The sequence below is a fragment of the Scomber japonicus genome, chromosome 2 (genome assembly GCF_027409825.1).
Source record: "Scomber japonicus isolate fScoJap1 chromosome 2, fScoJap1.pri, whole genome shotgun sequence".
NCBI lineage: Eukaryota > Metazoa > Chordata > Actinopteri > Scombriformes > Scombridae > Scomber > Scomber japonicus.
In genome coordinates, this window is record NC_070579.1 from 36,093,280 (window position 1) to 36,114,322 (window position 21,043).

General features: G+C 40.2%; 1 protein-coding gene across 2 annotated transcripts in view; it reads left to right on the forward strand.

Moving 5' to 3' along the window:
- Positions 1–21,043, forward strand: part of sorcs3a (sortilin related VPS10 domain containing receptor 3a) — a 208,659-nt gene that overhangs the window by 146,511 nt on the left and 41,105 nt on the right. For both annotated transcript variants that reach the window (XM_053328447.1, XM_053328454.1), the window contains 8 exons: positions 1,466–1,539; positions 2,796–2,860; positions 3,450–3,568; positions 6,195–6,284; positions 6,706–6,885; positions 14,829–14,975; positions 18,658–18,760; positions 20,494–20,570. In XM_053328447.1, coding sequence (XP_053184422.1) covers positions 1,466–1,539; positions 2,796–2,860; positions 3,450–3,568; positions 6,195–6,284; positions 6,706–6,885; positions 14,829–14,975; positions 18,658–18,760; positions 20,494–20,570 — 855 coding nt within the window. The remainder of the gene's footprint in view (positions 1–1,465; positions 1,540–2,795; positions 2,861–3,449; positions 3,569–6,194; positions 6,285–6,705; positions 6,886–14,828; positions 14,976–18,657; positions 18,761–20,493; positions 20,571–21,043) is intronic.

A 21,043-nucleotide genomic window follows, 5' to 3' on the forward strand; every position in this document is an offset into this window, starting at 1 on the left:
TGAGTGGGAAACTATGAAGCTTACTTTGTGACAGCTCAGAAGCTTTAAAATTTAAGATGTCATTGAACTGATGAATGGAGAGAGGAGAGGCTGAGCCTGCCCACTGGCGTCATATGTCACTGTCCAAAGTGATGAGGGACCCTGCCTGCCGCCCTGTTACACCGACCTTAAAAGCTCCAGTGGGGAACCTTACTTCACTGAAGTTGGAAGTATCAGAAATCAAAATTTCTACAGAATAGATGCCTATGGGTACTGTATACTGGAGTCTGCTCAACTTTATAAAGGTTTAGACAAATGTTTGCTCCCAGCTAACAGTTGATCTATTCCCTAACCACACAGGGGACACTAAGATGAATGCTTTAGTCTCCTGCCATTGCTCGTCATCGTCAAGCACTCCAGTCACATGGCCTCCAAGTGCTGATTATATGATGGAATGATTATAAGATAGAGTTTGACATCTATACTACATGTGATATCCAAAGAATCGTGCCATCTTCAAATTAGAAGCAGATTATTACGGCGATCTGTGTATGTCACTATTGCTTTACATGTTTTGAGCACAGCAGTATAGTAATTGTTTTATGGCAAACACACCTGCTGACATAACTTGATAGATTTGCCCTTGTGAAGCTGACAAATACATTTTCAGCAGGTGACAAATGTGTATCCTTTTATCAGAGTAAGTGTCAGATTTGCTGTGATAAAAGGCATGGAGTAGGAACATTAGCATAGAGCTCAACTGGGGCCATGGACTCACCGCATGGGAAGGAAATAACAATGCACAGACACAGCAAGATGTAAGGAGCTGTTCCTACAACATCAATCACCACAGTGTTGGGTAATGCACATGGGATATTAATTGTTTGCCCGAGCACCAGAAAATGTAATTAGTACATCGAAAATTGGGCCACTGGCTTCATGCTGTACACCTATACGTCAAGTGAGCGATACATCATTCCTTGCATTCACGTTAGCTCATTGTGCAGGACCTTGGTTTTTGATTGGGTGCTGAGAAGCGACTCTGCCTCCAACATTTGTTTTTACTGTCTAAAACCTACTGAATCAAATTGAGTTCTTTGCTGATGCAAGCTAAAAGTGACCACTTTCATTTCATATCTATTTCAGATGCATGTTATTATTCTTGTAAAGTGCTTTCTCTAAACCTATAGCTCTCATTTGTTATGGGAGAGGGGATAGAGATGCTTATGTCTGTGACAATATGTTAGCACCAATGGACAGTCAGTAATGATGATAGCAGTTCAGTGCTATGTCAGCCTATCTCCAGATAATGCTTTATAGTTCCAGACTAACCTCCTGCCTGGAATTATCATACCATGTCTCAAGCTCGCCTGTCACCGTTACAACTTGTAAATCAGCCAGTCTAATTAGAAGCTGGACCAATGTAGAAATACACATTTATCTCGCTAACAAGACTTTTTTTCTTTTTACCCTTTCGTCTCTGCAGCTGTACAGCTCGATGGACTTTGGTAGAAAATGGCAACTCATCCACGAACGTGTCACACCTAACAGATTCTACTGGTGAGTCATTCTTCCTTCTGTTCCATTCCTCTTCTTCAAAGTTTTGTTTACTCAAGAATGCAGAAACTGTAGCTTGTGTTCTGCGTGACTGAGCGAGCGATATTGATATTGACGACTTGGAACAAGGCGTGCGACTGACTGGTGATGCTGCTAAAATTCTGCGCATTTTCAACCGTTGATACGATCAGGCAGAGATTAATCCCCTCCTTCAGAACTCAGCAAACAAGTACATGTGTGGCATTCCACTTCATTTCTTATACACGCCCAGCTCATATCAGGCATATTGCACATACTAAATTATTATTTTTACATCAGCAGTACAAGGAGGAGGGGGGAGGTTTTCTGCAGATGCAAATACACATGCAGATTCAGAAGCATACATACAGTATGAGGAGCTATGACTAATAATGGATCCGGGACGTCCCTGTCGCTTCTCATCCAATCACGTCAGCTGCTCACTCCCCCTGCAGTGTACCTACTATGTCTAAAAGTGCACACTCATGACAAATGTAAGCCCGGATCTATTCCAGCTCATTGGTCGTCTCTCCCTCTCTGAGGTGACTGGGGGTGTGCCTGAGATCGCCCGTCGGCTATATCCGCCGTAACTTGCATAAATCTGGAGCTGTTTCCGTGCCATCGTGGCATAATCCTAAATAATGTGCACAATCCATCGCCCGCTTACCCTTCACCGCCAAAGCCCCTTCAAGGACATCTAAACACTGGATGGCCCTGCAGCAATGGCAAGGCAGGCCTCCAGTTGGCTGCATTTAGACAATGGCTTCATCAGCCTCCAAGGGATATGAAATATCACCACAATGGGAAAGCTGCATCCATCCAGTCTAATCCACAAGCGGTGAAATGAACAAGAAAGCGAGATATTATTGCGAGATACTAACAATCAGAGAGTGGGTGACCCTGTACCAACCAACCAATGATAGGGGAACTATATTTGTATTTCTGTGTAATAGTGAATTTTGCCGAAGGGAGGAACTAGCCTTGAGTTGTTAGGATGGCACGATGTGGCATTTGGACTAGAAAAACTATCTTCTATAATTTACCAAATTAAGGAACTGGAAAACTGGAGCACAATGCCTCTCGCCTTCATGCTTATTTTCATTTCCCTAATCTATTCCTTTCCTTGCACACACATTGACAACTCTTTGGTATTCATTCCTTCTTTTAGTTTCTTTTACAATCCTTTCTATTCATTGTCATCATGCTTACGTATTTTTCTAAAGTCTGTCATTCTCTCCCAGGTGTGTCTCAGGCCTCGACAAGGAGCCAGATCTGGTCCACATGGAGGCTCACACACCAGATGGAAGTGAGTGTTCTCCTGCGCACACGCACACATCAAAGAGGAATAATGAATAGATCTCTATAGGAATGAATTCCTCCCGGAATATAGAAGTAGTCCCCAGGGAAACAACGCCAGCTCACCCCGCCAATAAACCCAGTGCATGATTCTTGATTAATATGGCCTTTCTTCTCTTTCCCTTTCACTTTCTGAATGTCAGCACCGTAACTCTGAATGGCAATACCACCAATGGCTTCCATAGGTGACATAGTGTGCCGGCCTGTGATGTCGGGAGTTGCGTCAATCTGAGATATAAGCATTGTTTTTTTCTCATCTAACTGTAGTATGATTGACAGGCGGAGGTTCTTGTTTGTGGTATCTGCACACGATAGGAATAAATCACAACAACAAAGAGAAAATTAGTCTGGGAAAATGTCAGACTACATAGATGGGTAGAATACAACCCTACACAGTTTAGAGCACTACTTAAATTATCTACACAACTGAGGAAAAAGCAGTTACCATACACAGAAGGAAATGTATCACCGTAACAGATAAGGTATTGCTACAGCTCTATAAACCTCTCACATGTCCTGTATGTTTTCCAATGTGACAGGCGTGCAGTATGTCACATGCAGAGCTCAGATGTGCACAGAAGGTAACAGGAACTACCCATTCCCTGGATACATCGACATCAGCTCTTTAGTGGTTCAAGATGACTACATATTCATACAGGTAGGTCTGTAAACAGTAAAACTTGCAACCTGGCATATGATAATTATAACACATTCCAATTTTAAACCGCTTCCATGTAAACAAACAAGTAACATGATGGATTACACTTGAAATGATCAACCCTGAGTTAAATGCATATCATACAGTATAATGAGGAGTCACTATGACTAACTTAGCTATCTTGTATGACGTGTGGGTGTTCATTGGCGTTCTAATGACTTATTATGTTGCATGTTCATTTTTCTATGCTTCATTAGCTATTTTTAATTGATATCAGGTAGAAAGACTGAACAGACTCAAATAAACTCAACCTACGTCAAGCCTCAAGTAGTATTAGCTTACCTTTTAGCAAACAGGTGTCTGCTTGCAGATACAGAACAACACGAGCATCCTTTTGAAATCATGTTTTCACCTAGACACTATCAACTCAACTCAGTTCAAGTTCAGTTCCATTTTGGCTCTCATCATGGAAGATCTGTTCAACGCAACGGCTCCATACATTACCTAATAATCTATACAAATATTTTACTTTAATCTCAGCTGAACAGTTGTGCTTTGTTTTCAGTGCCAGATTAGTTTTAATATTCATCGTAGCCACTGTGCGGTGTGTCATATCAATCATGATATTTTGTGTGACAGAAAAATCTGAAATGGTACGTAATGTCCTGCATTCCAAATAACACTGATGAAATGTATGTGTTGTATTTTAATTTCCTCGACAGGATGAATATTATTTACTTTGACATTGTGTAAATGAGGTTTCAGACATTTAAAAGTCAACAGGAAAAGTCTGAATAATTTCACGGCTAGACCACAACACCACCGATTTTATTCAAATTTACCTCAAAAACTGTTGTGGTATTTGATGTATGTTTAAGAAGATTGCAGCACTTGTGTTTAGGTTATGCTTTGTGATTACCTCTTCACCTCTAAAAAGTTTATCTTGTTGCAAAGGCCAGCATATGTTCGATGATGTATCTAATGGCATCCCTTCCTGCAATCCTCTGATGAAAATCACTATTTTCAGGACCAAAGTGCTTCTAAACTTATATAGTACTCTTGCCCCAGAGAGTAGATGACCCCTCTCCTCTAAAAAACTTTCCTGACACTACAACAACAACAACAAAATCATCCACCTGATCCCCTCACCTCTCCAACAACACAGCAAAAATCACACTGTCTGACATCAGTTCTTTGCCAATGTACTTTTACCCTTGTGCTATTAAAAGTATATTTTAATGTGATAATAAGTAGTACTGATAATTAAACATTATTCATATTATTTGCAGTTGTAGTGGGAATGTTTCTTTTCCTGTTTGATCCCACTAAATGTTTTATTCAGAGACCTACTCACCTGAGATACCTACAGGGATGTTCTTTCTCCAGAACCCTCACTGGCCTTGGCAGCACATTAGACAAAGAAATAGAGTTGTTCTCCAAAGATCCTTCAATCCTGTTTGACCTCCTCTAAGTCTTTCAAGTAAACTCACAAGTACTCAACCTAAACCTCCCCTTCAATTCGAGCACCTCCACATTTTAACACGTATGCGTCACAGACGAAAGACCCTGAAAGGAATGGGAAAAAAAAAAAAAAAAATCAATCATACCAATTCCTCTTAAAGTTCAAACCGCCTCTGGTTACCCGGCCATCGATCTCCTGCTCCTTCACTCGATTGCATGTGGGACTGTTCTGCAGTGCTCACCACTAGCCCGTTATATTTCCTCTCTGAGCTGATCTTCTCTCTTCTGAGCCACTCATAGCACTTACGCGATCAGTGAAAGAATCGGCCCTGTCATACAACATTAATACTGATATCGCTTCTCTTCAACAAAGAGCTACAAGTTTGATTTTGAAGATTTTCCTCTAATGAATTTCATGTCATTATTGATAGGACAGCAAAGCGAGTGGGTTATGAAGCCACAGTCTCATTTTGCTCATTGTGTCTCTGTGTGTGTGCATGTGTATAAAGTGCTTGGTATCTGTGGCCTCAAGGCTAATGACAATTCTCTGACATCGAGCAGCCCCGTGTTTTCTTGCTGCATAAGCTAACAACTAACAGCTCAGAGTGTTTGCAAATGGTCTAGACCATTAAGGACAACTTTTTTTTTCCTGGACAGCAGATGAGGCTTGGGTAGGTAACTTAAAGATTTCTCTTGACAAAGAATAATGAGAGTATCGATTGTCCTACGAGATATTTACCAAGTCCACTTTGAAACCACCAAGTGCATTGACACTTAGAGAGGGCATCCTCTGAATGCAAGCCAGGAGTTTGCTATAAATGGCTATAAAAAGAAAAAAAAAAGCCTCTTGGATACCTTGTGTATCCAGCAGCACCTTGAAAACCACCAGGACAGAGAGAGCAAGAGATTGATGTGCACTTTCACCCACCACTTTAATTGATTGGAGAAAATATTATCTAGTGTCAGGGATGAGGTTACACTTGAGGTCTTGATACAAGGTGTCCTCTGCTTTTGTTTACCTGAAGAGCTCCATCATGACAGCACTAAAAAAAACAAAGAGAAGTACATGGTTGCTAAATTTAAGCTATTATTAAACCAAGGTTCCTGGTAGAACACTGTATGTAATATTCAGTGTATGTGACTAACTGGGCTGTATGTGTTGTAGGTTCCTACATCAGGACGAGCCACTTATTACGTGTCCTACAAGAGAGAGCCATTCATCCAAATCAAACTGCCTAAATATTCCCTTCCAAAGGTAAGATTCAGGAAAATAGCCGGACAAGTATTTTCACTTTTTACTTTCTATGACTCATAGAAATCTGTGTAATTTCAGACTGTCGTTGAATTAATGAGGTATTTCCATATTAATGAAACCATTAGAATTTGCAGCTGTCACGACGGTGAAATGTATGATGTGTTAAGCCACAGGCATGTTGCAAGTTTGTTTTCCCTTAAAAATTGGCTTCCTGCCCTTTCCTAGTCAGACTTTTAATTGTAGCACTACATCGAGAGTGAACCCCACGAGTGAGCTTTACCGTACAGTATGTCATCCACCATTTGTATTCACATCACAGAATTGATCTCATGACCAGTCCCACAGGGTCAGCATGTTCTAATCCTTCACCTCTCCGCCTCCGGTCATAACTCGTCTTAATCTCTCCCTGCTTCCCTGATAGGATTTACACATTGTCAGCACTGATGAGAAGCAGGTATTTGCGGCGGTGCAGGAGTGGAACCAGAACGACACCTACAACCTCTACCTGTCTGACACCAGAGGAATCTACTTCACCTTGGCCATGGAAAATGTCAAGACCACGAGGGGAATCGGGGGGAACCAGATGCTGGACTTGTACGAGGTAGGCAACTGATGAAATTGGTCACCCTGCGGGGGGGATACGTTCGGTGAGGTTTTCATTGATTGAATCTAAGGGAAGTTACAGGGACTATTACTTTCTCACTACTTCTTAGGATCTTCTTTAAACCGCAGGCACACCTGTCATCACACAAGCAATGGAGAAGAAGGTGTTTTTCAAAAGGTTGAATGGGTTAGGGTTAGGGGGATTAGGGTTAGAGTTAGTTAGGGGGATTAGGGTTAGGGTCAGGGGGGTTAGGGTTAGGGTTAGGGGGATTAGGGTTAGGGTTAGTTCAATACAGCTCAATTCAACCTAACTAAAAAGAAATGAGCCTCTGTTCTTCGTGTTCCTTGACAACCTTTCATCCAATCCGCTTCACACTTGGCTGGTGTATTTGCTGAGGACCCAAAGTAGTGCAGTGTTGAGTGTCTTGTGTGAGCTCATTATAACCCGCACTGAGAATTATCAAATTTTGATGAAGCATTTCTATTTCGACTTAGCCGTTATGGCGCTGGTATAGCAGCACAGAAAACTCCCAGACCAGTTGCATGTGTTGTAAATGGTCTCACATGATGATACTCAGCCAATCAAATCTGTGCATTCCGTAAGCATTACGACTGGAGTGGGATGCACACACACACACGGGGGAGAGATGAGATGAGAGACTACAGTTGGAGAGGAAAGCGAGTTGGCGAGTGATTTCACATGTGTGTGTGCTCAAACAAGAGAAAAAGCAGGCAGCGAAAAAAGAGCTTTTAATCAAGAATGGACAGACTCTTGCATGTTCGGTCTCTCCGGTTCAAAGTCAGTTTCTTTCTTATGCTGTGGCGAAGCACCGCTATGAGATAAAGTAAATGGACTGTACTCATATAGCGCCTTTCTAGTCTTCACGACCAATCAAAGTGCTTTACATCATTCACCCATTCACACACATTCATACACTGATGGCAGGAGCTACCACGCAGGGTGCCAACCTGCTCATCAGGACGAAACTAACCATTCATACACACTCATACATCATTGGCACAGCAACGGGAGCAATTTGGGGTTAAGTGTCTTGCCCAAGGACACATCAACATGTGGACTGGAGAAGCCGGGAATCGAACCGCTAGAGCACAAAATCTTTAGAGCAAACATGCTCAAATTTAAACTGAAGGCACAGAAAATAAACAATGTAACATTATGCATTTATTTTTAAATACAGATTTTAATTTACTTGAAATGAGATAAGATTCACTTACTGTTCGACCACATATTTTATTATTATTTATATATGGTTACACACTGAGATCAAGTTCCTGTCATTAGTGCTAGACAGCCTGTAAAATCAGTCTCTAAAAGGAGCTTTGACTACTCTGAGAAAATGACCCTGATGATGTCATCACATTTTTGATGGAATGTAGAACCTGATAATGTCATAATTTCCAGATCATGTAATAACTCCCAATAATGCAATAAAAACCCTTATTACTAAAAAAAATGTAATAAAACCTGATAATGTAATAACTTCCTAATAATGTTACAAAGTGCATTTACCAATAATGTTATTACAATATTGGGAAATTATTACATTATTAGGTTCTGCAAAAATAAGGTTAACCCAATAATGTAATAATTTATTACATCATCAGTAAAGAGATTATTACATTATTGGGAAATGCACTTTATTACATTCTCAGGTTTTATTACTTTTTTATTGAGTAATGAGTGTTTTTTATGACATTACTGGGAGTTAGTACATTATTGGGAAATTATTACATGATCATGTTCTACAAGCCTCCTCTCCAAACTGGGGGTATGGAGTTTGAAAGACATGGTGTGTACCAGGCGCAGAGGGTCTAGCCAAAATGTGTTGAGTTATGAGAAGTGTATGAGCCACAGTTTTTGACTCTTAATAGGGACTTCAGAATGTCTTTGTTGACTTTTGTGTTTTTAGTCTGTCCTTGAATCCACCAGCTTTATGGAAGTGCAATACTAAATCACTGGAGGATCACTTTAATACTATAATAACCAACTACATTTTTGCAGCTTCATGCTTTCATGGCAATGCGAGCGTGAAACAGGCCAATATGTTCAGTTATTATTAGTTTAGGAAGAGAGATGTCAACAGCTAACAGTTAATTAGTTAACCACTGAGAATTCTTTTTACCAGTTAAGCACATCGGTCCATAGAGTCATTTGCATACAAGGGTTGGGTACTGAACTCATCACTCCACATTATTCACATTATTATTTAAAAGGATGAGCTAAGTCAAAGTAACCAGGGCAGACAAGTAGAGCCCTGACCACAGACTGCTACATCACTACTTTTCTTAAAAATTAAACAGTCAGGGTTTGTCCACATTTTTTAGGAAAAAAATAATACTATTGCTGAGACATCATAATGCAAAAGCAGAATTGTACTGTTGTAGTGGGTTGAAATGGAGCTAAATTCAATGTCAATTAATTTATATAGGACTGCTTCTAATGATTAGTTTCATTATAGTACTGCTGATTATTTTTGACTTTTATTAATAACTTGATTGATTGGTTAGGTAAAATAATCAGAAAATAATGACAATGATAATAAATAACATAAACTGAACAAATTTAATTCAACTCAAATCAAATTTAAAGCCTTAACTTCTACAATTTCAGACTAAACTAAACTAAATTTAAGACATTTTAAGACTTTTTAAGGATCCGTGGGGACCCTGCCGGTTCCTGTGCAGCAATGGTTTTACCCACAGCAGAGAGGCTGCTCTCCACAGCTGGAGGCATCGTGTGAATAACAACACAGTGAAGCACTCTGCCTCCCCCTCATTTTGTTATTCTCATACCGGCAGGAGGCTGTAAGATGCTTTCAAATTAACTCATTAATTAATGAATGCAGTTAACTTTTTAAACTAAAAAGGCTGCTGATGATTTATTTTTAATTGCCAGTTATGTTTCATGTTCTGTTTCAGTGAAATAAGGACACCAATCACAGCTTTGATACTGGAGCGAGAGAGTAAAAACTTTGCCCTCTTTCAATCAAGAATCGGGTTTGAATCAAGAATTCTAGTCCCAGCTTATGTGAAGTATAATAAATGTCCAGGATGTGTTTCAGGGAACACAGCTTTACTGATACGATAAACTGAATTTATGTTGTGGTATCAAATAAACTGCAACAATGGCATTTAATCGTTGTTATACAGGGGCATGTCTGAAATGCAAAAATGATGTCATGCATAGAGCTTCCACCAGCTGTAAATGTCCAGGTTTGAATTAAGAATAGATTCTGAATCACATCAGAGATCCAAGAATCAGAAACAAATCAAATCCTGAGACTCCCAAAGATTCACACTACCTGCTGTAATTAAAGCAAATGCATTACAGCTGCTGAGATGTTCTAAAATGCATGTACAGTTTTCAAAAAATCACTAAAACTGTCAAGCTGATATTATTTCTAAGGGAAAAAACAGCATTACATTCAAAACAAATGCAAAATAGAAGTATCTTGACTACTGGTGGACCTCACAGTGTATATACTGCACACGTTGTCTTACTGTTGTCTTATACAGTATAGATAAGTTTGCGTTCCAGCCAGTGGTCCTCTATCTTCCTGACAGCAGACACACACACACACACACACACACACACACACACACACACACACACACACACACACACACACAGTTTAAAGAGCATACTTAATGGAGCTCGCTGCCATGCACCTCTGGACTTGTAATGACCTTGTTAGTTGACTGGCTAGCGACTGTATGTGTTTGCATTAGCATTCATGGCAGGAGAGGAAAAAAAATTCCCACCTTCTCCACTCCCTGGTGGACCAAGTTTATCACTCCTACGCTGGCAGGTGTGACTGAGAGAGTGAAGGAAGTGAGATATTGGCCGGCAGCAGTGGCAGCGCTGTGGTAATTAACAATGCCATTACTTCTCCTTGCACAGTATGTGGTGTGTGGGGGTGGGGGGTAGTCTGAATGTGTGTATGTGTGTGTGTGTGTGTGTGTGTGTGTGTGTGTGTAGCTCCTATTACCATGCAGCAGTAGTTGAGGCATTTCCACCATGCAGCACTAGATGATAAGGCGTTTTAATTGCATTTGTCATACGGTCACAGCTCCGTTCCTGATCTGAGCCTAAACAAGAGATAGATGATACACTGCTGTCTCTGATAAATCAGACCCATTACACAAGGGGAAGATATATGCTATGGAACTCATCCCATTTATTGCTGCTAGGCCCTGACAAACTGCACTTCACAGACCTAATGTTCCACAGAGAGGACGCGGCTCTGGTCTGACCAGAGGGGGAGACGGCAAAGAGTGTGGAAGTTGTTTTGTTCATCCACTTAGAAATCAGGTTTCTTCCCTCCCGAGGGCCTCCGTGTGCTTTGCATCCATCTCCCGAAAATCAATTATGTTATTTCCACAAAGAAAATTGCGCAATTATCTCCTAAATTAGAGGGATTATTTTATTGTCAATCAGACTACATAAGGGCAATTTCTATAATCATGAGCCTTTGTTGTGCAAACTAGCTTTCTGTTGACATCGAGGCTCTGCATCAGCCGCTAAACTTCCTTTCAGTCTGAGAGCTGGTTCAGCAGATGGCTTTCCGACAATTATCACTCTGATTGAGCTCTGAATGATTGATTGAAGACATGGAGTGGATTGTTGTAGGTGGAGAGTATTGGATGATCCGGATGATGATGATGATGCTGATGCTCATGAGGATGTAGTCCTTTGTGTTTGTTTTCCCGCCAACACGCTTAAACCCACAAAGCGGTGATCCAACAAATGATTTTCAAATGGACACGCGGCTTCCATTCCTATTATGTGATAACTCAGTTAAGGACTGAGATGAAATGCTAATAACTATCATGACCATAATAAGTTGATGGAGGTACTACTGTCAGATTTGAACCGAAAGATGTGTGTTGATGCGCATGGTGGCTCATTCATTAAGCAATTCATTTATTCATTTAAGATGCACTAATTAATGTTTTCATTATTAACAGAAGGTAAGCACTCATACCCAGCCCTTTCCATGGTGGCCCCACCTGTGTTTGCCCACATGGGCTTCAAGTGGGTTCTGACTGCGTTTCAGGTGGGGCCCAACTAGGTGAGACCCATGTAGGCCCCATATGTTTGCCCATATGAGGTCTAAGTGTGATCAGAATGGACCTTAAATGGGCCCATTTAGCCAGCCCGCATGGGCTTCACATATGTGGCCCATATTTCTGAAACAATATTGGGCTCATACAATTTGACTTGTTTATACTCATGCCTGCTTAGCCTACTTACATTCCTTATGGGGTTCATACAGTCAGCCCATGTGGGCTTCACATGTGGGGCTCATGTTACTGAAACCATGTGGGACCCACAAAATGTGTTCAGTTCATCCCCCATGCCAACTCAGTACCCACATAACCCACATTTAACCCATGTGGGGCCCACATGGACATGCTGGATAGGTAATGACAAACCCACAGATAATTATTACCCTACTCTGACACTCCCATCATCTCTACATAGCTTTTAGCCTCTTTTAGCTTATAGTTTAGGTTTTTTCAGCCCACATACTCTGCTGTTTCCAACCCTGTTTCCAGCAGCACACAGCTGTTTTCCTTGAACAACCTCTATAAAGAAAAAAATGTATGCTACATGCTCGGCACCAAACAGGCCAAGTTAGCGACTAGCTGGTGGAGCATTTAGCAGCTAATGAGCCAAATGTTTGCCTCAGGATTTGGCAGAGACTGTGGGAAAGAGCTAAAAGAGTGAATAAATGCCATGTGTCAGCTCAAAATGAATGTCAATGTTGCTCTGTGTCTACTGTATGTGTGTAAATCGGTAACTGTTTGCTAACCTTAATAATTTTATAAAGTGTTAATATGTAAATGTTGTGTTTAATGCTCGTTCTGCTGCCCCCGAGTGACCAAAAAAATAATAAAAAAACTGAATGCGACTTCAATGACAAAGTAGCACTGAAATGATTAACTGAATAATTAATTAGGCGATTAAAAATGTAAGAAAAAATTAGACCAACTTTAAAAATCAATTGGTCATTGAATAATGTATCAAGCGGAAAATGTAAAACATCCACGGCTTTTCAAATCTGTTTAAAATCATATTCAGATTATATATTCGAAACTCTTTGGATTGTAGACAAATTGGAGATGTCAGTTAGTGTAGAGCTTCAGGAACTCTCTTATACCCACTGGTATTCTTCTAAGAGAAGATTTATGATTTTAAAGAGGAAATTAACACTTTCATCCATGGGTAGGATGCGGCATTAAGTATACATCTCAAGCGCTCGAGCAGATCGGTTTTTTAATTAATAAATAAAGGTCAGTACATTAAAAAAAGATATTCCGATGCATTTTGGTACACTTGCCAAACCACAAGTGGAACTGATAATGAAATGATTAGTCCCAGATATTGAGAAGTATAATCATTTGTACAGGAAGTGTTTCGGGGAACACAGCTTTACAGATGCAGTAAACTGAATTGATGTTGTGGTATCAAATAAACTGCAACAATAGCGTTTTATCGTTCTTGTACAGGAGTTGTCTGAAATGCAAAAAACAGGGTCATGCATCGGGCTTCCACCAGCTGTAAATGCTGACCAATCAAGTTCAGCACCCTCTACCTCCCACTCACCCCCTCTTGTGTTATTTAAGAATTCCCTATTGTATGATAATGTCACTAAGTCAACAGAGCCCTCTGCTGAATAAAGAATCAGCAAATAGAGATGTTTGTTCAGAGCACAATTGCTGTAGACTCACGAAGGTTCCGAGACAATGTCCACTGCCTCGGAGTATTAAGTATTAAGATATCAAATACAGGATTTTGCACTGTTCATCATTTGTACATCGCGGCCAAAGTTACGACTCACATTACTGAGATATGCTTCACCGAAGATAATAGATTATTAAAACCAGCAGGATGTTCACTCTCTTTCCTGAAGACATGCTGCAGCAAAATCTTCATGCTTCATTCTCCTTTCCCCCCATTTTCATTCACTTGGCGTGCAGCAAATAGCAGGACTGCTTTAGATCCTTGTGCATAAAAGCAGCAAACAAGCAAATCTCTCCCCAAAATGTTTGTGCGTTCCTTTAATGCTACGCTGTTCAGAGTCATCTGTGCTGAGTGATGGATAAAGAAAGAAAAGTATGCTGGTGGGAACGCATGCAGGTGTGCGTGTGTGTATGTGTGTGTGTGAATGATACAGGAGGTGGAAGCAATAAATAATTACTGCAGTGATTGACAAGTGGGGTTGGATAAGGATGGGGGGGGGGCTCGTTAGCTGCATCCATCCTGAGCGCCATGTTTCTATGACAATGTCAAATACGTTGCCTATTAGTGCCACTTATACAGACGTGCCCCCCTTCAGGGAGGGGAACACATCCAACTGGAGCTCCTCGCTATGGCAACCATTTGGAATGACTCCGTCCTTTTCCATTGCATATGACGCTACAGTTTTTTGTTGAGGGATGTGTCTAATCCCTGGGAAACAACAAGTGGGGGTCCTTCAACCAAGGTTTTGGAAGACAGGTGTGTGTGTATGTGTGTGGTTTTGTGCACATGTGTTCACTGGGAGGAAAAAAAAAGAGAAAAGATTAGGTGTCACTTCTCAGCGGCTATCATTTTGTACTGTCTGTATTGTTGAGACTTGTTAGGATATAATTACAGATAGCACTTGTAAGAAAATGCAGTCGACTCTGCTGATTGTGTCTGCCAGACTGTCAGCCACGGCAAGAAGCACACCATTTGCATTTAACTGAGCTTGTGTTGTGAAGACTGCTGCCTCAGTACCCAAAATGCCCTCTCTGATGAGAGGATAGGGTCTGCTTTATTATCTGCAACTGAGAAACAAACAACTATGGAAGCATTGGAGAGATATAAACCATTGCCCTGCTGGTTTTGCATTGATAGATTAAGATTAAATCGACCTGTTCTGTATCCAACAGGTGGCCGGAATTAAAGGCATGTTGATCGCCAACAAGAGGCAAGACAGCCAGGTGAAGACCTTCATCACCTACAATAAAGGCCGGGACTGGAGGCTCCTACAGGCCCCTGCTACTGACCTGGATGGAAACGACATCCACTGCATACTGGTAAGATTCTGTATATTTACTGCTGCTCCAAAGATTTTTGTGCTTATGTTTGAAATGAGCAGTATATACACTGTATCACTTTGTAATAAAGCACCCTTTATAAATAGTTAATTAGTTTGAATTAATGGCGGTAGTTGTGGGTACTAAATAATTTACTCATGCTTTTCAGATCTTTGTGGTTATTTCTAAGAACACTTGATGTGTGTTCACATTCTTTCTTGCTGTTCTTTAGTCTGATCTTCATCATCATTCCTTACCAGAGATGTAATAATAACCCATCTCGCAATCTATTAAAACCGTCTTGGTGATTAGAAATGCTGGAACATTTCCTGTGATTGTTTCAAAGTAAAGGTATACAACTTCCATGGTGTATTCATAGACTGTATAAAAGAAATGGACGTAACATCCGTGACGTCACCCATTGGTTTGTGGACTGCTGCTCGGAAGCCAATAGTATCGAATCTAGGCATTCTGGGAAAAAATGAACACGGATTCTACTTATATTGGCATGAGGCGGAGTCATGAACGGACGTATGGGCGGGACCAACGGCGGAGCGTTGAGGCTGCGATTGGTTGCGAGGGCTGGATCTCAAGGACATTGGTCAATCAACCTGTCAATCACAACGTAGCCACGTAGCCTGCTTTATCGTCAAGTATAAAATCAGGGAGGCCAAAATTTCACAAATGAACACCAGACTGCATTGAAGAAGGCTTTAAACTAGCGATTGAGACCATAAACACATTTTGAAAACGTTTACTGAGGTTAGAAATCAAGTGAGAAGTTGGTGAATTCTCCATTGACTTGTATAGAGCCGGAAGTCTTTTTGAACACAAAACGATCGCCCCCTGGTGGCCTTTTGATAGAATGCAGCTCTAAGTTACTTCCGCATTGGCTTCTTTTCAGAGGACAGGAACTCCCCACCTGGGTGTATTAGTATCATCCGTAGCTTTAAAAGAAAGCAACTGGGCTCTTGTGGTAACAATATGATACATAGGGGACTGTTGTGGCTCTACACCTGAATGAATGTAGTGGGACCTATTATATTTAACTAGAACAATGAGTACCTGTAACCTGAGGTGGCTCCAATGTCTTCTTCAGTCTCTTTCGGTGGCGATCGTTCTCAGAGCGCTCAGCTGAAAAGTAAATATTTCAAATGTGTTTTTAATGCTGTTGAGTAAATTATAATCCATGAGTGTAGTTGAGTCAGATAGTTGTTTGAAATGATATCCACATAACCAAGGACATGTTAGGCCATGTGTGAATGAGATGGTGTATGTAAATGACAATTGTTAATGTTGTTGCTGTGGGATGAATTATTTAGATAGGTATGTATTTTATTAGCATGGTAATGCTAGCAGGTAGGTAAGAAAGTGAACCAGCAATATGTTTATTTGTACATTAATTGAAATATATGCATGTGGATAAAGGGTTAATCAGAAGGTATGAGTACCTGTGGCCTCAGGCGGCTCTGATGGCCTCTGCTGTCTCATTCTGTGGCAACAGTCCTCACAGCACACTGCTGAGTCAAGTCAGTTTGTTTAAATGAGATCATGCATGATGACACACCACTGGTTAACAAAGTCAATATATATTGATAATGGGATTTCTGAAAAATGTTTATATAGAATATGACACACAGAGTAAATTGTAATATAGTGGACCCAGTGCATGAAAAGGTTAGGCTTCACATGCATCATCACATTGTGAAGTATGATCTAGTTGCATAATATGCACTAAACACTAAAATCTAAGTAATAATTTCTACATCTTGGTAAGGATGGGTAATGATAGAGGAAAATGTGAATACTCATTACCTCAGAAAAATGTAATATTTCATGCAAGTATTGTCTGAAAAAATATAATTTCCCTTGTTTTAACCGGTGTTACACCAAAATCTGTGACCGTCAGAAATGGTGACCTGTGTTGCTGGCTCTCTGCTGAAGAAGTTGTTATAAACCTAAACTTCACCTTAACCTCACGTCCCTCCATAATCTAATAGACAGTTGAACAGCTAATGTGTTGAGGAACATAATGTGTTAATTCATGTCGCGGAAGGATAATTACATGGTTTGAAGGCTGTATGGGTGAGTAACTACCAAACTGTAGCATTAGCATTAGCATTCGCTACTGTATGGGTGAGTAGTTAACAAACTGTAGCTGTAGCATTAGCGATTGTGTTTTGTGGTTTCTTACCTGACTTTTCTGGAGTTTCGCCACCTTACGTTAATGTCATGCGGCATCACGAGTATTTTCCAATAGTGAGTTGCTCTTGTTAGGCATGTTGAACCGTGTTGAACATGTCCGTGACCGTGGATAAATGTCTCCCCTGGTACAGCATCTCTACGCATACGGTTGGCGAAAGACAGAAAACATCCAGCTCTCCAATTATAGTAGTAGGATTATATAAAGAAGACATTGGTGTTTTTCATATTAGCCACTCTAAATACATTGACACCTGGAAGCTTCCCAGTACTACCAGTTTGGGTTAAGCACCTTGCTCAAAGGCATTTCAGTGGTGGTATTGAGGGATTGTAGCGTGTTGACGGATGCTCAAATACTTCCAGCCAGATTATCCCAGCATTGATCTAGTGAACCTTCCAGTCACACACCTGCTTATTTTCAGCCCATTAGGTTTTGTTAAGAACTTATTAACATTTATAGCTGCAGACCTTAATTTAAGAACACTTTAGTAATGTGTTTTTTTTGTATCCCTAAGCAACTAGAAAGCTGGAGACATTATACCTTAGTGTCTTCATTTACAGCATTGGGATCAACTTTGTATAGCAATGTTGATGATGTATGTTTGATACTGGTGTTATTTGAATGATATCATCCGCTTAGAAAAGTAGAGGTGGTAGTAGTAAAGTAAGTCAGATAAGGTGCTACCCTGGTAGATCCACATGTAGTGCATAAGCTGATGTCTCCTTCCTCATTAGTCAGCCTCCCTGCAACTAAAACTAACAGGCTGACTGTTAGGAAGGGATCATGTTTGAGACATTAAGAAGACTTCACACTGTTTAAGAGGTGATTTTGGGGCTGTGTGGTGTGACTTACCGGTTCACCGTTATTGCGCATTCATGTGACATTTTAATTACTGTCATAGATTCCTTTTGATTACCCTGTTCAGTCCCACTGCCCTTGATGTCCTTACACCAGTGACATGCTGTCTGCTGCGAGGATGAAAGCAGACACGTTTTTTTTTCTGCTCTGTGAACAAATGTAATTGTCTTCTGTTGTGTGCATGCCCCGGAGACTTGGCTTCATACTTTTAATGCAAATTCCATTCCTCTTTTGTATTAATGACAGATTAAATGCAATTAGTAAAACTTTGAAGGCGCAGTTGGTTCTCTTTGGGAGACTAATGAATCTGGCTTGTGTTTTGATGGTTTTGTTTTTGTTCTGTTCTGACCCTGTCATTTGGAAAGAAATTAGTCACACTCCCTCTCTTCTGTCATTACCTGATGGCTAAATATGCTGATGCACAGTCAGAAAAAGGTTGATTTGAATTAATATGAATGTAAATATGAGATATACACCTCTTAAACAAGGTGATGTACTCATTTTCAAATGGCTTAACTAAAAGATGGTTTTCTGGATGAATGTACAGTACCGTTACTTGTATCTGTCAATCTATTTTTCTCCATCAAGTTATCATGCTTTTTTCCCCCTTGTCTTTTCCAGCCTTTCTGTTCACTCCATCTCCAACTGCAAATGTCAGAGAACCCGTACTTGTCAGGAACAATCTCTACCAAGAGCTCTGCACCGGGGGTCATAGTTGCCACAGGTGAGATAAAAGACTCAACGCAAGTATTATTTAATAGTAAAATATTTCTACTTAACTTGCAATTGCCAAGTGTGTTACACGTCAAATGGTAAAAGAAAAAAGGTATGTTGGATGTAGGGCTGAACTGTGAGTGAATGAAAGGCTGATGTGCCCTCTCACCTAAGCCTCTGCCTCATTGATTTTTTTTAAGATTCCCTTCTGAAATATAGTAAGACATATAAAGTATTCTGCTGCAACAATGTGTGTCTGCAACTAACCTTAACCCTAACCTGTTTTTCTGCAAAAAAGTACAATTATCACTTTAAACATACTTTTTAAAAATACTTTTTAAATTACATCTACTGAATTTATGAATATGCTAATATTTTTCATATCAAATCGCAAGTGTCAATATTTCTGAGTCAGTGATCTTTTTTTGTGTCCATGCGGTTTAGTCAAATTTGAAGGGGTTAAAATTTGGAAATGAACGCATGAATAACTTGCACACATTCTTTTTTTGTGGATCCAGCATCAAATTTCTGCTTTTAATCCATTTAGAGAGAATATATTAGAGGATTATGGCAAAAATGTCTAATTAAACTTGCTTAAAAACACTAAATTCTCAATAAAACACCATATCAACTAGTTTGGCATGATCTTACATTATAACTTTTTATTTATGCCCATAACTAAAAATCATTTTTTCACTAAGCACAGAGAAACTTTCCACTTTCAGCAGATTAATGTGAAAACAAATATATAAATACATAGTTCTGCACAGTGGAGCTCAAACATCCAACTCAAATAAAAAAGAAGAAAAACACATTATTGAGTGAAGGCAGACTTTTAGCTACACTGGGCAGGTTCTTCTTCTTCTGCAGTGTTGTGGATCGCATTTTATTCATCTCAGTCAAAAATGTCCACTTGTTTTGAGGACCTGTGGCCAATTATGTATGTTAAAGAAAAAGCAACAGTTTGTGATCTGATGTGTGCCTGTGAGCGTTTGAAAGAGTTGAAGCAAGAAAGATAAGTTAAGACAAAGTAGATGTGTTAGCAGCCATGCTGATGTCAGCAGAACAAGTTTTTTACTGTATGTGTACATTCATGCGTGAGTGTGTTTGACTTTGGATCTGTCTGTTTTGTGTTCGATGTGTGTGAGAATGCTGAGTGCTTGTGTGTGTGTGTGTATGTATGTGTGTGTGTGTGTGTGTGTGTGTGTGTGTGTGTATTACTGGCTGAGCTTTCGCTTTGGCACCGTGATTCACTTTGCCTGCTGCGCCTTTTAAGACGTCAGCTGGTGCAGAGATCATCTCACCAACATGACAAACACCATCCAGATCAAACACATGCCTATTTACTGAGCCGTGGCCAAGATAGCAGAGCAGATCAACAGAAGAAGCCGGTTCATTCACAGGAAAAAAAAAAAGGCATTGGAGGCATTGCACTGTAACACTGCAAACTACCCCAGTGAAGGAGGCAGCCTCCCTCCTCCACATCTCACATTATGTTGTCTGAATCATGCAGGCATTCATAGGAATTAACTTCGGGTCTCCTTAGTATCATTCACATGAATTGAGAGACAGAAAGCTGATTTGGGGATCACGCCAGAAGAAGAAATGAATCACAGACGTGGATTGTGCGGTTGGCAGCGTGTATTTAAAACACATATGGTCATTTATCTGTGTGATCTCACTGCAGGTTTTTTGTGTGTGTGTGCGTGTGTGTCACATATTCTGTCGGCATTTTCACTGCAGGAAATATTGGAGCGGAGCTGTCTTACAACAATGTTGGCATGTTCATATCGTCTGATGCTGGCAATAACTGGAGACAGGTGAGCTTCACACAAAAATCAAGCCAGCTTTGTACAATAGTGTGAAATGTTGACAGAATAGCTCCTGGCTGTCCAAATGTAATATTGTATTAGAGTGTCATGTCTTATTCTAAAAACATACTTACTGACTGTTGCATGCCAAGCTTTCACCTTCACGTTTTAACTTGTTTTTGAAACACTGGCTTGTTAATTTCAGACCAAATAGGGCAAAAGCAAACTTCTCATTACTAGCAGACAACCAATATTATGTTGGATGAAATTCTTGTTTTAGATATATGGTTGAACACTGTTAGAAACCATTTATTGATCCTTTAAAAAAAAAAATGTTAAAGTATATTAATGTGCACTAGATTGCTTCATACATTATACAATGCTAAAACACTGAATCCAAAGCTGCCAACTCTGAGCAAAAAGTCAATATTATGACCTCAAACATGACCTAACATTGTTAAGATGTTTACTTGGACAGTCAA